General features: G+C 45.0%; 5 protein-coding genes and 1 non-coding gene across 6 annotated transcripts; 3 read left to right on the top strand and 3 right to left on the bottom strand.

Moving 5' to 3' along the window:
- Positions 1-205: 205 nt before the first annotated feature.
- Positions 206-3,342, bottom strand: L199_008436 (uncharacterized protein; the record flags this gene model as incomplete). Its single annotated transcript, XM_064894116.1, has 8 exons — positions 206-373; positions 453-759; positions 832-1,254; positions 1,335-1,900; positions 1,965-2,036; positions 2,098-2,217; positions 2,277-2,509; positions 2,601-3,342. 8 exons carry the CDS (start codon positions 3,340-3,342, stop codon positions 206-208), a joined length of 2,631 nt encoding a protein of 876 aa, XP_064750188.1.
- A 604-nt stretch (positions 3,343-3,946) lies between these two features.
- Positions 3,947-4,061, top strand: L199_008435. The gene has a single exon (XR_010449977.1). It is a non-coding gene; the product is annotated as a 5S ribosomal RNA (ribosomal RNA).
- Positions 4,062-5,934: 1,873 nt separating this feature from the next.
- On the top strand, positions 5,935-9,349 carry L199_008434 (oxoglutarate dehydrogenase (succinyl-transferring), E1 component; the record flags this gene model as incomplete). The annotated part of the gene is made up of 7 exons (XM_064894115.1): positions 5,935-6,113; positions 6,177-6,384; positions 6,435-6,687; positions 6,743-8,582; positions 8,634-8,694; positions 8,773-9,090; positions 9,146-9,349. 7 exons carry the CDS (start codon positions 5,935-5,937, stop codon positions 9,347-9,349), a joined length of 3,063 nt encoding a protein of 1,020 aa, XP_064750187.1.
- Positions 9,350-9,721: 372 nt separating this feature from the next.
- L199_008433 (uncharacterized protein) lies at positions 9,722-10,585 on the bottom strand (the record flags this gene model as incomplete). The annotated part of the gene is made up of 3 exons (XM_064894114.1): positions 9,722-9,851; positions 9,952-10,149; positions 10,251-10,585. 3 exons carry the CDS (start codon positions 10,583-10,585, stop codon positions 9,722-9,724), a joined length of 663 nt encoding a protein of 220 aa, XP_064750186.1.
- A 2,909-nt stretch (positions 10,586-13,494) lies between these two features.
- L199_008432 (uncharacterized protein) lies at positions 13,495-13,938 on the top strand (the record flags this gene model as incomplete). The annotated part of the gene is made up of 1 exon (XM_064894113.1): positions 13,495-13,938. One exon carries the CDS (start codon positions 13,495-13,497, stop codon positions 13,936-13,938), a length of 444 nt encoding a protein of 147 aa, XP_064750185.1.
- A 1,104-nt stretch (positions 13,939-15,042) lies between these two features.
- Positions 15,043-17,407, bottom strand: L199_008431 (uncharacterized protein; the record flags this gene model as incomplete). The annotated part of the gene is made up of 9 exons (XM_064894112.1): positions 15,043-15,426; positions 15,487-15,778; positions 15,837-15,941; positions 16,005-16,273; positions 16,334-16,646; positions 16,709-16,787; positions 16,847-16,963; positions 17,024-17,069; positions 17,171-17,407. 9 exons carry the CDS (start codon positions 17,405-17,407, stop codon positions 15,043-15,045), a joined length of 1,842 nt encoding a protein of 613 aa, XP_064750184.1.
- Positions 17,408-17,657: the final 250 nt, after the last annotated feature.

Here is a 17,657-nt window from a genome sequence, read left to right as displayed (position 1 = left end):
CTCTGTCATAACGAAATATAACGAATCGATAATGATTATGATAGAGTTCATTGTACATTCCCATGCCATGCATTTATATACCCGTGAAGGACATGCCAAAAAAAAACACTAGTAAAATGATTGATACCATATATGCAAAACATCCGAGGGAGAGGAGAGGAGAATGATCGATGATGAACGAATCAATAGATACGCTGGAAGATTGTTACTGATGAACCATCCCATGCCAACCACCTAAACCAGCACCTAATCCACTCAATATATTACCTCTCTTCAAAGCCCCAGCATCCGGTCCGACATCTCTCGTCATATGGGCGAATTCCCTATAAAATTCAATTGGGAGGGTTCCATCCGAATTGGAGCCGCATTCGAGCTATACCAACGAAAAACAATTAGTTCAACTTCCTCCTCCAATTCTACTTCACAGATTTGGCGTTATTGAGTTTACTCACCTCGGAATAAGTGAGAGGATTCAAATCTTCCAAACCATTTTCCACAACTTTGCAACTCCTCTTTACCAATATCAATACGTTCCCACCAATGGGGATTTCCTGGATCTCCTCTGTCAATTCGACTTTCTCATCATACTCCAACAAGTACTCTTCATCTTTGATCATCACTTTAGATGGAGGTGAAGTAAGTTTGAGTGACATCTTATCTTGATATGGTTGTTGGTCAAATAAGTTGACGATTGATTCGGGGATCTTGGAAGTGGGTAATGACACTGTTGAGGTTGATACTATTCTTGCGTCATTTGGTCTAATCCAGCATTCAAACATCTCGTCAGCTACCTTATACAATCGAGTGAGATAAAAGAGATGGATAACTAACCGATCAGGTATGAACAGATCTGATTCTCTTATCACTCCAAATACAGCATCAAAAGGTCTTTCACTATCTTCCTCTTTGACTGCATTTTCTTCAGAAACATCCGCGAGAGCTCCCTCTCTCAGTTCTCCGGAAGAAGTGATGGAGTTATCTCGTGTTCGTTCATCTTGCTCTGATGCCTCGAGTGATTGTGAAGGAGCCGCCCCATCCTCCTGTTCGATCTGTTTCTCCAGATCATCCAACATCGCCCCCAAACGATCTTGCCAGTTGTTCTGCTCCGTAGTCGCATTGGGTTTGGCGTAAGTGAATTCGACAAACCTCGATTCTCCGGCAGGTGAAGAAGTAGGTAGTGATCTATATCGGATACGTCGGATCTCACTTGTTTGGTCGGTGAGAAATGGGAATTGGATCATTGAAGGTGTCAAGCTAGATATACACGATTAAATCCATTTCCAATAAGCTCTCCGTTAGAAATAAAGACAGTGGATAAAGGATGATGAACTAACCTTGGTGTAAATAACGGTTTCTTACTTTCGCCGCCGACATCCTTAGAAGACCTCGATAACCAATTCTTCAAAGTTTCGATAGGCCATTGTCCAGGTAATGGATTATCGAAGATAGCCAATTTACCTTGTCTGGTAAATAACAAATTACCAAAGATCACCTTCAATCTTTTTTTACCTTTCTTAGCACCTAAACTAGAAATTAAATTTTGGAAGTGGTTCTCTCCTTCCTTATCTATGACACTTTCGTTTTCACCGATCTCTGCTTTTTCTACATTCCCTTCCGATTTCGAGGTGGATATGGGAGTAGAAAGGTTCATGTAATTGGCCAAATGTAATTTCTCATTCTTGTGGTCAATCTCCCTTATAGCTGGTTTCGAGTTCCATTCAGTCACCTTCTTCAACCTGAACAAAGCTTGGGAGTTTGAGTTGGATGCGATTGACCAAGGTAAAGATTCGGATATGGAGGGTATAAAAGGATATAGGGATAATCGTAATGGTTGGGTTTGGAAATGTCGAGGAGTAGGTAATAGCACGTCGAGTGATCGATGAGAAGGAAGCGAGTTGATCTATTCCCAAAGAGGGTATCAATATGAGAGCTCTAAATGCTATCATGTGGGATAATGAGCTCACCCTTAAAGAGGCCATAGTCAATAACCTTTTTGCATTTTCTGCATCTTCAACAGACATGGCTGTTATACGATACTGAAAAAACACCAATCATCAGTGAGACTGGACCAGGGTCGATTGATTGGTCATTACTCACTTTGTCATCCGATAACGGTTCGACATACGCTCCAGTGGCATTCGAAACAGTCTGCAACAATCCGACAGGAGCCTTGAATCCGTCTAATTCTTGTGCGGAGATTTCTATCGTTTGTATAGCCTGAGAACGTTGAATCAGTTCAAATTCCACTTACTCGGTAATGCTATAACTCGACGCACCTTCTTTCTCTCTTGTATGAGATTAGTCAGCTTCACTAGCGGTCCTACTCTTCCTACCGCAACTAGTACCATCCTATTTGGATCTCCTGCGGTTGTCGGACTAAAGGGAGTTTGAGGAGCTTCCGACAATGGTACCACAGCTAATTCCATCCTCTCGTATCCTTTGGTCATCTCATGTATTAGGTCGTTCTCACGTAAGAACAAGAATAGCTCGGCAGGTGGAAGGTCGTATACTATATACCAAGAAATCAGTACAATCCAACGACGAAGGAAAGTATTTTGCATGGAAAGACAATATATGTAGGTAGGTATGTGTTAACTCACCGTGTGGTTTCTTCATATCCGTTCTTTCATCTTTCGGTTCAACCCATCCCCAAGTTTTCAGAATCTTCTTTATGAACCCTATTTTACTTGTCTTACTATTCGTATATAAATTTAATTGTCGACAGAAGAATTTCAATTGACGTTGTACGAAGGCATTATCCAAATCATCGATTAATTTCTGATACAATTTAGGATATTTAGGATGATATGGATCGGGTGGTGGTCTAGCTGGTTTCTTGGCGAGGAGATCTTCGAGAGTAGGCGCACTTCCACCAGGCGAATCCGCCTCTTTCGAACTGGCCGATGGTCGAGTGAGCAAATCCGACCAAAAGGATGAATCCTCCTTTTCACTGGGATGATCAGGCATAGCACTCGTAGAAGGCGATGTTGGAGGTGTAATGGTGGACGTGTTTATCTTTTCCGATTGGATAGCTTCATTGAGTTTACGTGCATTTGCCAAAGCCTGTTTCCTAAGTCTTGGATTACCTCTGAACTGTCTTTTCTCCTTTTTCACTGATGATACTCGATCATGATGACTGTCCGCTACTGGTAGGGTAGAAGGACGCTCGACGTCTTCATTTGGTGCTAGTGCTGTAGCAGCTGATGACGAAGCATATGATCGGCGAGAGGGAGCTGAGCTACATTCAGCATGCGGGAAAGGGATATCGATAGGTAGGAGCGATGTTGTTCGCCCTAATTGCGACACTGACTGTCGAGCAGCAGCTGTTCGTATCGATAACATATTGGTCGTTCGGATGAGTCGCAAGACCCGGATCGAGAAGTTATGCTAGGGCGAGAGAATGGTCCCGATGCTGTGTGATTAAAATACCTGTCAATATCACTCGAAATTCAACAATCGTCTTGTCGAGCAGATATTTTTGAGATTTCACCTCTCAGCCAAACCGAAATGTGCCGAGATCGGAGATCGGATCGAACTCCGTGAACATAAAGATTTTTGGCGAAATCCTGCTTTTCGATTGGAAGGGCGTGCAGTTCTTGAGGACATAGTCGTATGAAGAGTGAGGAGATGCTCGACACTAGCACGATTGCATTTGGCACTGAGGATGGGACGATCTTCCTGTCGATGGCAGGCTGTGTTAGAGTATGGCAGTGACATGACTAATGAAAATGAGTGATACCCTTCTCTCACTCGATACCGCCGGTTGAGGCATTTGCATCGAAACCTATTCAAAATTCCAAAAAACGTGTGAATAGTGAACTCTAGGATCAAGCTGGGATGAGCGCAAGGGGCAATCTCATTCACAAGTCACCCACATCTCTTAGAGCATTCATAATGGGCCCGACATTTTCGGTATATAATGTTTGGTTTGACCTCCTTTTCCATCTACGACCATAGAAGCCAGAAAACGCCGCATCCCGTCCGCTCTGCGCAGCAAAGCTGGCTATCGCTCGGTTAGTACCAAGGTGGGGGACCACTTGGGAATCCCGGGTGTTGTAGTTTTCATTTTTGCTTTTCGGTGTTGCATGTCTTGAATTTGGCAAGGAGTGATGCCTTTGCAGCTTCAAGTGGAAGACCTCCTTCCGCCAAACGAAACGCTATCGTGGGATTGCTTCTCTTCGCGATGTAACTGGTGGTGTTGCTAGATCAGAGCGAATGGGATCCACCTAGATCCCATGATTATAATCTTTCCAGGATCTGTGGTGATGGTCGAGGCCCTTTAGGTACAGTGATGAAGTGTAGCTGTGTGACGTTTGAGTTACTTGTTAGGTGACAGCGTCTTGACACTAGATCTGTAGGTAATTGTCAGGCGGCCGCGTCATTCCGCTAGAGTATATTTCCGTGCTGTTGAAGGATGGCATAGCACCGTGGCAACAACTTCGTATCTGTCATTATGCATCTTGTTCGTTTCGCTCGGTGCTTAAGGAGTATATTCCTCGCGGAGGGGTGAAAACCCACATGGTAGTCGTCTGGTCTCAATGTGACCTGCTCAGTCAGTCGGTTCACATCAGTCACTTGTCGCTGCGGGTCTGCTCATTTCGCTACAAGGACTTCCCAACACATCGATAAAGGAACTTTGCGTACTAGTGGGTCTCCATTTGAAAGTACGCTTATGGACTATACGATTTGCTGAGCTCAGACCGTGCTACAGGTGCTAATATATGAAGACGGTCGAATTGCCGCAAGTCTTCATGGGGGTTGGTATCTCAGATTCCGGATTTCGAATGTCGATTTTGGATTAAGATAATAACCCAAGGCTATCATTTCGGCAAAATCCGGGAGCTGCACATGCGCAGCCAAGTTGAGAGAGAAACATATTATACCTTATTCGAGCGACTATGTCAGACCAGTCACAAAGTCGAGAGAGATCGTTGTCGAGCCTCCCCATGGGCAAAATACAAGTACTGCGCCGCCCAAATGTCCCCCAAACAGGTTATAGTGTCCCCAATGCCATGGTCCAGAAATCCTGATCAACGATCTAATGACATATCTTGCTCCATAGTCTCAATAACGACCTTTACGAGGCAGCTTTGACCTACATAAAGGGCTACAAGAATGCGCCGTCACAGCTGCACAGCCAGGACTTGAATATTTTACTCTTTCGTTGTCCAATCCTGCAAATGGAATTCTGCTAGAATCGAAGGAGATCAATCGGGTAGCTTCGTGCTATTGGCCGCTTTCCAGATCAGATCATGACTGAACAATCGTGATGGATACATTATTTCGATGTTTGAATTATACCTAGCCGCACAGCGTTGTTTGAGATCATTAGACGATTTATGATCATCCAGAGAGTGCCACACAATTGACTCTGCTATGCGATTTCTAACTGACCGGGCGCGTGTGCATCGTCCTTTGAACAAGCTAGACATCTTTCGATTTGAGCAAAGACATGGCCCCTCGCCAAGTGGTAGTGATAGTATCATGACAGGCTTTGTCGAGGAGAGTCAGTCACCTTGCTGCCGACGTATGTATAGTAATTAACAGGTATAGTTGTCTGCGCGCATGTCCGCGCATGCCAATCGATGTGAGGTGTATGTACCCTTTTCCGTGATGACGCTTCCGGCAATTCCGCTTAAGTTTGCCAGTGTGAGTACCCGCGGCAGTGGATCAGCTGGTCGTTGCTGCAGTGTGCAGTGTCGGTTCTCAGGCCGAAAAACGGGTAGCAGTATATATCACGTGACATGAAATACATCCGTCTTCCTCTACTTGCCCGCCAAACAATTCAAAGTTGACTGTCATCGCTACCACTCATCACCGCTCACCACCATTCATCTTCTCTTACCACTCTTTTCATACCCTTTCCAACCACTATTCAACTCTTGTAAACCCATCGACGATACTCATCTATCGTCGGGATCATCTATAATCAAAATGATACGAACGATACCGAGGAATATACATCTCGACGCCAGACCTAGCGCGAAAATCGCTAGGTCACTCGCCGTCGCCAGGCCTTCCATCTTACAGAAACGAACTTATGCTACCGAAGCTCAGCCACCAAGTAAGAATGACCTGTTTGCCAATGGTGGAAACACATACTATACCGAGGAGTGAGTAAGGGTAGAGGTATTACAAGCATTTTAGGTGGCGGCGCTGATAGTCCATCATTATAGGATGTACCGACTTTGGAAACAAGATCCAAAGGCCGTTCACTCTTCTTGGGCTGTTTACTTCTCTGGACTTGATAAAGGTCTTCCATCATCTTCCGCTTACACCCCACCACCTGGATTCATCGGCGCTGCCAGTTCAGTACCTACAGCTGCCGATGGTAGCCCAAAGATGAATGTGGAAGGTAGTGGAGATGTAACCGATTACCTCAAAGTGAGTAGCCTCCACGTCACCATTCCGCTCAAGCTAACACCACTTGTCAGGTCCAACTCCTCATCAGAGCTTATCAAGTCCGAGGACATCATATCGCCAATCTTGATCCCCTTCACATTTCTGACGCCGACCTCGACAGCCGTGTACCCCCCGAGTTAAAACTCGAATACTACGGTTGGACAGAGGCAGACCTGAAAAAGGAATTCAAACTCAGTGATGGTATCCTTCCTCGATTCAAGGGATCGGTAGAGAGTGATAAACTGACTCTGGGTCAGATCATCGAGGAGTTAAAGAGGATGTACTGTGAGTACCTTTCGGTTGCTACAGGCGTCAGGATAATCAAGCTGACTTAAAACAGGTACCCACGTTGGTGTGCAATACGTCCACATCGTCGACAGAGGACAATGTGACTGGTTGAGAGAACGAGTAGAAATTCCCGTACAATGGAACTACACCACTGAGGAAAAGAGAATGATCCTCGATCGATTGATGTGGTCTGAACTTTTCGAGAAATTCATTGCTTCAAAATACCCCAACGAAAAGAGATTCGGTTTAGAAGGCTGTGAATCCTTGATCCCCGGTATGAAAGCCTTAATAGATCGATCAGTCGACTCCGGTGTGAAATCAATTGTCATGGGTATGCCTCATAGAGGTCGACTTAACGTTCTCGGAAACGTGATCAGGAAACCTATCGAAGCCATCTTGAACGAATTCGCCAACACCGACAAAGATGATACTGGTGGTGGTGATGTCAAATACCACTTGGGAGCCAACTATGTTCGACCCACACCCAGTGGAAAGAAAGTATCCCTTTCCCTTGTCGCCAACCCTTCTCATTTGGAGGCTGAGGATCCTGTCGTGCTTGGTAAGACCCGAGCTATCCAGCATTTCGAGGGTGACGAAGGAACCGGTGATTCAGCTATGGGTGTCTTGCTCCATGGTGATGCTGCTTTCGCTGGTCAAGGTGTTGTTTACGAGACCACCGGTATGCAAGGTCTCCCCAACTACGGTACTGGTGGTACCGTTCATTTGATCGTTAACAACCAAATCGGTTTCACCACCGACCCTCGATTCGCTCGATCAACTCCCTACCCATCTGATATCGCTAAATCCATCGATGCCCCTATCTTCCACGTTAACGGTGACGATGTAGAAGCCGTCAACTACGTCTGTACCCTTGCTGCCGACTGGAGAGCCAAGTTCAAGAAGGACGTGGTCGTCGACATCGTTTGTTACAGAAGATACGGTCACAACGAAACCGATCAACCTTCATTTACTCAACCCAAGATGTACAAGGCCATTCAGAAACAACCTACCGTCTTGTCCATTTACACCGACAAGTTGATCAAGGAAGGTACCTTCACCGAGAAGGAGATTGACGAGCACCGACAATGGGTTTGGGGTATGTTGGAGAAAGCTTACGATGGATCTAAAGATTACAAACCATCCGCCCGAGAATGGCTCTCATCGTCATGGGAAGGTTTCCCTACACCCAAGGAACTTGCCGAGAACGTCCTTCCCCACTTGCCCACCGGAACTGAAGAAGAAACCCTCAAGAAGATTGGAGATGTCATCTCGTCATTCCCTGAAGGTTTCACTCCTCACAAGAACCTTGCTAGAATTATCGCTACTAGAGGAAAGTCTGTTGCCGAGGGTAAAAACATTGATTGGTCGACTGCTGAAGCTTTGGCGTTCGGTGCTTTGTGCCTCGAGGGAACACACGTTAGAATTTCAGGTCAAGATGTCGAGAGAGGTACTTTCTCACAGAGACATGCTGTCGTTCACGATCAAGAGAACGAACAGACTTACGTCGCATTGAAACACCTCGGTGGCGAACAAGGGTCATTCACCGTCTGTAACTCGCATTTGTCCGAATTTGGTACTTTAGGTTTCGAACTGGGTTATTCATTGGTATCACCTAACAGTTTGACCATCTGGGAAGCTCAATTCGGTGATTTCGCCAACAACGCCCAGTGTATCATTGATCAATTCATTGCATCCGGTGAAAGGAAATGGTTACAACGAACTGGTTTAGTGCTCTCCTTACCCCACGGTTACGATGGTCAAGGTCCTGAACACTCGTCAGGTAGAATTGAACGATTCTTACAGCTCTGTGATGACGAACCTAGAATTTACCCATCCGCTGAGAAACTGGATAGACAACATCAGGATTGCAATATGCAAATTGTTTACCCAACGTGAGTGAAGTGGTCCTTCACGGTATTGTTGTTGCTAATAGTTGTATATAGTACCCCCGCGAACTACTTCCACGTATTGAGACGACAAATAAAGCGAGATTTCCGAAAGCCTGTAAGTCAATGTCTGTGCATATATAGAGATACGTACATATAAATGAAATAAATCAAATACTGATTGGCTGCGGTTTAGCTCGTTGTGTTCTTCTCTAAATCTCTCTTGCGACACCCACAAGCTCGATCGTCTCTCGAGGAAATGACCGGTGACAGTGTCTTCCAAAGATACTTGCCTGAACCTCATCCCGAAAACTTGGTCGAACCGGAGAAGATTCGAAGACACGTCTTGTGTACTGGTCAGGTTTACTTCCAATTGCTGAAGGAGCGTGAAGACAAGGGTATAAATGATGTTGCCATCTCGAGAATCGAACAATTGTCACCTTTACCTTACGACTTGTTGACTCCTCATTTGGATAAATACCCTAACGCCGATGTCGTCTGGGCCCAAGAGGAGGTGAGTTGATAATGCGTCCATACTTAACCTGTTTGCTGATAAAGTATTATTGCAGCCTCTCAACAACGGTGCTTGGACATACGTTCAACCGCGATTGATCACCGCGTTGAAAGAGACCCAACATCACGTTGGTAAGGTCCCTATCTACGCCGGTAGGAAACCTTCCTCATCAGTTGCTACCGGTAACAAGAACGCGCACAAGAAGGAGATTGAGATGATCAACGAGATGGCTTTTGCTTCTGCTGAAGAATCGCAATAAAAGTGATAAATTGATCTCGAACAAAGGTAGGGGCGCTTAGAGGGTAGAAGGTAGAAGGCAGATTCGGTGGTGAAGGGACGAAGGGATGGGGAGTAGCTCAACACATATTTGTAACAACATTCAATAACAATATCCAATATTCATTCTTATTTCCTCAATATCATCAATTTCTAGTTTTCCCCCGATCTCAATGATCGTAGTATTCACGCGAACCACGGACTACCAAAAAACAAAATCTCGAAAATGCATAGTGATTGTGCTTCATCCTTCCATAAGACCCAAAAATGTCCTTGAACCCAAATGATGTGAAATAAAGAAGCATACAGCGACCATAAAATTAAATTATATGTACCTGTATAATGTTCATGCTGCTTAATATGCGTTGGCAGCTTCAAAGAACCTTCTACTGATTCTAAATCCATTGACTTGGATTTCTTTGAATTCTGGATTATCCAATAGTGTCTTTTCTAATTTATCTATATTCTGTGATCGGATTGCGGTGCTTTGATAAACATAGTACAAGTTGATGGTCAGTATACCAGTGTACCAGTGCACTCAATCGTAATCGGATGGATTGAATGATAAGAAGTATCTGTGCTCACTTTGGGGAAAGATGTATTATTTCATTATGTTTCAAACCCGCTTTCCATTTCTTATAACGAGGGATAGAAGCTTCGAATAACTTGTCACCTACTGCGTTCTTGACTACGTTGTAGGTATGATGATACCATCCTTTATGGTCTGATGGAGTGTTGAATCTCGCAATGTAGTGATCATCAGTGTAAGAAGTACCATTTGGCCTGAATGAGGTGAAACAAAGATGAGTCAGTTAATTCACACTATGAGCTAGAAATTGGATATGAAGTTGTGAAGCAAAAGGCCAGGGTATCGACAGACTCACCAATCGAATTGACCACCTTTCAATAAAAATTCAGCCATATGCTGAGGACCCAAAACCACCTCAAAATCATTGTACGCTATACCCCTCTTTCTCAATGTTGACGTGGCCGTCGCGCAATCAGAGGTCGGTGAAGTGCTCGCTCCATCATCTCTTTTTCTGAACAAATCGGGATACTTGATTCGGGCTTGTAATTCTTTCCGATTCGCTTGTCTCGACGACAAAGCCGCTCGCGAGACGGGCTGGGGTGACGCAGGGGCCAAATCTTCTTCTGCTTCATATGAACTCGCTAAGGCGCAAGTGCTGAGAACGATGAGTAAAAGAGAATAGAAACGCATCTTCATCTTCTTCGTGGTCGTGGATCTTTACAATGTAGTCGATTTCTTTTTTCTTTCGTTCTTCAAACAAAAGCAATACTTGAGATGTAGAGGATAGTTGTAGGCTTTGCATGGATTCATAATATGTATATATACATATGATATATACACAAGAGTCGAGCACGGATTACAATATTGTATACTGCGCTGTGCTCTGTAATCCTTCTGAGCAACGGTTTGGTCTCAGAGGGTTGTCTACTATTCGGCTCCGGCCAAGAGATAAGAGGCGCAAGAAACACAAACAAAGACAAAAACAGAAACAGGAACAAAAACACCGTGTCGTCTGGGTGAGGCGCACTGCGTTGCGGGAGGCCCATCTGATCCCTGAGACGCCATCCGATGATCATCAGCTGGGAAGAAAGGTTGGGAATCTGGTACGATCAAAGCTCCGCTGGAATTAGGGTGTCTATTTATACATTGATACTGGCCAAATGCATACTATATCAACTCATAGCTCAATGCTTATACCGATTTTCGGTTTTGGTTTTGGTTTTGCTTTCTAGTATTGGAGCTTGAATGCAAGCAAAAACAAGAGTGAAACAAACAATCTTGTACCATTAGGGTCGGTCCTTCTGGACTGCGAGCATGATGATCGCCGCCACCACTTTGCATCCGGGAGATTCCAATTATTCGGTTCCTTCCCCTCGTACCTGAGCTCGTGCACGCGTAAGGGTCTTGTTTTCATTTTTTGGTTGTTTGTCCAAAATCCAAGACTGCGTCCTTTTTCCTGCGCTATTCGAACAATCACAACACAAGCGGGTAGGGACGATATCCTCAGCCCTGCGAAGATGACCACAGACTAGATGATCCTTCATATACGAGTAAATTCCCGTTGAAATGACGATGTTGATTGATTCCGCATCAAACATCAGAAGCAACTGTCAATCAGAAGATGGACTGATCTCATCACCGAGAAGGAACACAAGACAAGAACCCGCTCATGGACATGGATACGTCAGCATTCACTCTCTTCACCCTCCTATCTCCTCTTGATACAGTATTTCACGTTCACCCAAACTATGAGATTCCCAACGCACAGATCATAATCCAAGCAGAATATGCTATATCCTTACTACAATCCAAGCGGGGCAGCATATAAAGGTAGGAAGGCAAAAAGTGTCTTTGGATTTGAGATGGGGGATGAGCGGTTCTAGGATTTGATGAAAGATGGAGAAGTTGATAGTGTCGGTGCGGTGATAGTGGGGTTCACTCTCAATGGTGAACCTAGCGCATATGGAAATGAGTTTTCCTTCTGAATGACCCAAACCCTGCCAATTGTTGCATGTGATGTCGAAGAGCCTTCTTTCCTAAGAGGCAAAAGATCCTCTTCTTAATACAGCGTAGCAATTGATTGAAATCACGCAACCTCGTCTTCGTCCTGCTTTTATCGTATCTTTCTGGAACGATCCCATCTGTGAGGATCTTCGTGCGTCCGAGAGCGGCTCTTATGGCGCCTGACCAAACTGCATTCAGATCAAGGCCTTATTCCAGCATCGCCAGCAGCACGTGACGTGATGGAAGATGATCCATGTCGCAGATAGATGCTTCATGGGGTTTCCCGGATGACGGAGGTCGAGGGGTTCTTGACATGTTCAGCATGGTCTTGAAGTGGATGTTACCCGGATCATATCAAAAAGACGTTCGATCGTACGGGGGATGTGTATGGAGCTACCCGCGTCCCGAACTCAGATGGTGGTGGGTCTGATGCTGTAGGTGATTCCAACAATTCTTCATCGATGGATTGTATCTATTTCACATACAATTGATTGTTCCTAGATAATCATAAATCCCCGTTGGATCACGGTAGATACAGTTTGACACTCAAACGGGGTAAGAAATACACTAACACCGGATATTACTCTGCTAACCTCACTCGTAGTAGGCACAAAATGCCCGTAATTTTTGTTTGAAGAGCTCGAGTCTCTTGATCGCATTCCAGGAGAAATTCAGACTCAACCATGACTTGCGTCATGCGGTGCATCAGTAGTTCTTGATAACCTCGGTGAATATCTTCAGGTCACCGTTGATACCTCACATGCTACAAGGTGGTTTTGACCTCCTTCAGGCTAATGACTAAAGGAAGTCTGGAACCCTATGTGTCACCTGATCGGTCCTCCGATATCGCAGGGATTTGGTTGTGACCTGCAGCATCGTGAGGTTGTGGAGCCCATAGACAACGTATGGCATCCCACTGTGTTACACAAAAGCTACAAAGTAACTTCCGCGATGGTCTTTGCCATGAAGTACATGCACTATACGAAATGTGACGTGTTTAGCGTTCTCCGGTATGTCATCGTATCATTTTTAGAATGCCAAGCATTGGGGTACAAACGCTTAATGAGTGCCTCGAGGAGGAGGGAGGGCTAAGTTGCGGCCTATTATGGCGGGACCATCCGGGGATGAGGTAAAGATTACATTATCTGTCGGCCGAGAACGAACCTTACTGACTTGACTTACGGAAAGCAATTGACATGTCTCAAGGAGCATGATATAAGGAGGAAGAAGGGCAACGAAGACCAAGACATTGAAAGGGAATGAAGGACGAGGTGAGGAATGTATACCCGTTGTGACGTAGATGTCTTGGAGAGGCCCCTATATGTATTCGAGAGTGTGGTCATGAGCACAAGGGTATGTCCGGTTGTACAGGTGTGTAGGTCTGATTGCTCGAGTTTTGGGTATCATATGAAACCCAGAGCCTCAGCCCGCTGTGAGACCCTCCCAATATAACAGTGTGTACCTCGACCCATAGATTTGACTGTATGTGTCTTGCGCTGAATCTAAACTCTTCGCAGCTGATTAGTGTTTGCACAATTATAGCTCGGAACACCAACCTATCATACGAGATACGCGGACTCCATCCACTCTACATAATGAAGACCACAATCGCCCTCCTCACTCTCGGCTGCGCTATGATCCAAGCCCAAGCCAGACAATACTGGATAGTCGTAGGCAATCAAATCGCTCTAGGCGACGGGGCCACAGTCAATGGTAATCAATACCCACAATGGGTGGTTGACGACGGTAACGTGAGCGAATGCGAACCATTCGACGAATGCAACAAGGGTGACATCAATGCCCCTGGTCTCGAATATCTATACGAAACTTACCCGCAAACAGTCACTATGTATGGCTCATGTGGTAGAGGAAATGTGGATTTGTATAAGAGCGGAGATACCACTTGGAATGCTTATACCAGTGGAGGGGACGGTAGTGTTATAGGCACCTGCGAGAATGACAGAAGCTGGGATTGTCTCAAAGAAGAGCTGGGTTCATGGGGAGTCAAGTCATTCATCAGATGTCAACTCGAATGGTGATCTGTTTCCCGTGTCAAGTGAACTAGTATAGGTATTATAGTAGAGGTTGAATATGAAGTAGATCAGAAGCGCAGGCACAGTGAAATGTGTTACATTACCAATGTACGGACTCTTCTGCCTCGATAAGTGAAAAAGGGAATGTTGAGCCACTACATCACAATGTCCTTTCAAGAAAGCAATTCACCCTTATGCTTCTGGGGTGGGACCCTCCGCAATGGTACGGTGTCATACTTCGAGTAAAGTACCAATTGATACACCCGATCAAGCGAAAACCCAACACTCATGCAGTCTTCTCCTATTGCGGTGAACTTTCATGGTGACGTCAAAAATCAAGCGCCGTGTGTTACTGTCGAGATTGTAACATATCTTGCCAAGCATTTTCCGCCACATCGGAGCCTCATAATGGGGCTCACGGGCTCCTTTGCTTCAGTAGCCAAAGGCTTGAACATGTCCACGACAAAGATAGTAAATCCACACTAGGCAAGATCCAACTTAGTTTTGGGAGACCTCGCAAAGATCATAAAGATTAAGTGGAAAGGAAGAGCAGTAGCGCAGATTCGCAAGATCTTATTCAGGATTTACTGACGGCTACAACGGATAGATTTGGTATGAAGGAAGTACAGCCTCAAAAACTGCTTGGGAGCGATGCTGCCCATCTCCTCGCCTTGGAGGCCGAGAACGGGAAAAACGAGTGTAGTCTTCACCTTGTGCCAGTAGTCTCAGAGGTTTGATGCTAATAGTCTCAAGGAAACCGCAAAGGGTTCGGACTCTTTTTTGGGGTTAGACAAGGCTGAGGTTGAGGAGAATGAAAGGACCAGCTTTACTCAGAATGAGTTTGATGTATCCTGAATCGATCTGTTGAAGATCAGCGATTGGGGGGTCACATCATTGATGAGCTATCTGGTGCACAAATGGCAGAATATCAAAAATATCGAAACATCGAGCTGGGCATGGAGGGATGGCGTCTACATTTTCAATAAATACAGATCTTGATGCGACTCGATGCAAACCAGTGTTTGGGATCAATATAATTCATTACATCTTAGTATTTTATCACTGTATAAAGTCTGAGACAGTCCATTCTTTCGGATTAATTACCATCGTTTATACCTTCTTCGCTGCAAACTCGTTGTGTTGAGAAGTAGGTTTATCCTTCTCCTCCTTGATAATTCTGCTCATGCCTCTATGACCCCTTTCCGCCTTTTCAGACATATCAGGGTGTGCAGGGCCACTTTTACCCAAAATATGTTCAGCCTCTCTAGAACCAGCAGGGGGAATCTCTTCAGGTCTCAACGAGTACCAAACGGGAGATTTATTTTCTCTGTGTCCCAAAGCAAAGACTATATCTATCTCTTCTAAAGAGTATTTCTTGGTTTCGGGGAAGAACAACCACACGCATGGGCAAATGATAATGCCATTCACTACTGCAAAGAGACAGTATGTACCCCAACCGATATTAGCGAACATTGGCGCTGTAGCCATGACCACCTGTTTATCACACTTATATTAGCGGAAGTTCCAGCGCAGGTGATCGTGTATGTAACATACCATAAAGTTGAATATCCAATTTGAAGCGGTCGATAAAGCATTAGCGGGAGCTCGGATTCTTAGTGGTGTTACTTCAGCAGGATACAACCATGTAATACCGAGCCATCCAATCGAGAACCAGGTATTGAACAGAAACAGACAGAGTACTGAAATCACTTGAGCTGCTTTGTTTTGCTGTTTTGCAATATCGTATAAACCTGCAAGGACTGCCATGGTTATAGCTTGAGCCACAGCCATCCAGAACATCAAGGGTCTTCGGCCAATTCGCTCGATAACAAACAGGGCACCGATCCTATGTTGGCGTGGTTTATGTCAGCTAGCAAGTTCGGGAGTTGGGAGGGTAAACTCACGAAGTCAGGAAATAACAGGTACCATTCACGCCTGAGATGATACGAGACATCTCGGGACCGAGTCCGAGATCAGTCAAAACTGATGTCAAGTAGTATGTAATCAGACTGTTTGACTAAGTCAGGAACATAGCCCTCAATTTTAAACCACAAGCCAGGAGACGAGCTCACTTTATACCACAAATTTGTTGGAAACACTGAGCCACAACACCTAGTAATGTTCTTCTCAGATTCTGAGTTGGGCCATTATATAATAACTCCTTGAACCCGAATCCACCTTGAGACTCGGCTGCAATAGCATCGCAGATACCGTTAAACGTTGCAATGACCTTTTTGTCGTCTACCGAGGTATTCTCCAAAGCTGCTAATACAGCAAGTGATTCGGCATACTTCCCCTTGGCGGCTAACCATCTTGGCGATTCGGGTAATTTGAATGCGTACTGATAATGAGTGACACTTTTAGCGCAGAAGTTATAGGATCGCAAGAAGCTTCAACTTACCATACAGACTATCATGATCAATGCCAATAAGATTTGGAATGCGATGGGAAATCTCCAAGAGATTGAACCGGTGGTGAAGTAGAAGCCAAGATCAATCCAATACGACATCATGATTCCGAAAGTGATCAGAGATCCTTCGATGAGCACCAATTGACCTCTTCGGTGAGGTTTAGCACATTCAGATTGATAGGCTGGTACCGTGGAGGTGAGTAAACCATTTCCCACACCCGTGACCACACGCGCGACTAGCATCATAGCGTAATCTACAGCTGCAGTTTGAAGTATCGCGCCGATGATCATGATTATACCGCCCCTTGAGTCCAATATCAGTAAAGCGAGCGCATGTGGCCAAATTCAAGATAAAAACAAACTCACAAGGAAATGGTATGTCGTCTACCGAGTCGATCTCCTACCCATAGATTAGATAGTGCCCCAGCCATACAACCAAGCTCGTCTTTTGTAATATTGAATCAGCCTGTGAGCCTTCTATCGTACACACCGAAAATCACTCACAGATAGCAACCATAAAAGACTGCAGAGCAGCTCGATGACTATCGGCGAACGCATTTGCTGTTTGAGGGAATTGCTCCTCGAACGAAGGAAGGGTCAAAAGGGAACTCAGAACTCCCTCTTCAAAAAGCATCATCAATCAGTCCTGGGATCAGCCAAAGAGATAGGACAGATGCTTACGATCGTAACCAAACAAAGTAAAACCGGTTCCAGCGACGAAAGTGACCTATTCGATCGTTGTGAATATCAGTCAGTCGGATTCTTTCTGGCTATCCTTCTCGCTTGACCGCTACATTACATGATTTTGCGACTAGATACAGTACTCACCATATAGGTTAACCATTTTCCAGATACCCTGGATGGTTTCAGCTGAGCCGCATAATGTGTATCTACTTCCGCTACCAACGTAGCATTGTCTGATTCCATGCTACCGAATCTTCGACCTTTCGAGGGAACGGGTGTTTCGTCTGTCTGAGAAGTGTTGAACCCAGAATCAGCAGGACGGTCACTCGTCCATTTCTGATTTGGCGCTCCAGCCTCGACTGCTGATTGACCGGAAGACATTCTATATTTTCGAAATTGTGTCAAGCTAATTCAGGAGAAGTTTCCGTGACAGTGTTGATACAATACAAAGATTTATTATATACAACTTGGTGGGGGATCTTCAAATAGATGAACAGTCAGTAAGAACAAGATTCATCAGGTAATCAGTGTTCAGCAATATATATCGTCAGAGGAAAGAGGGGGGGGGAGGGGCCATCCCAAATTTCGTGTTATTGCTTTACCCGAATTGATGATAGAAGACCAGATCGGA

This window comes from Kwoniella botswanensis, chromosome 3 (genome assembly GCF_036426115.1).
Source record: "Kwoniella botswanensis chromosome 3, complete sequence".
NCBI lineage: Eukaryota > Fungi > Basidiomycota > Tremellomycetes > Tremellales > Cryptococcaceae > Kwoniella > Kwoniella botswanensis.
Note: the sequence above shows the minus strand (reverse complement) of the source record. Positions and strands in the feature narration are given on the sequence as shown.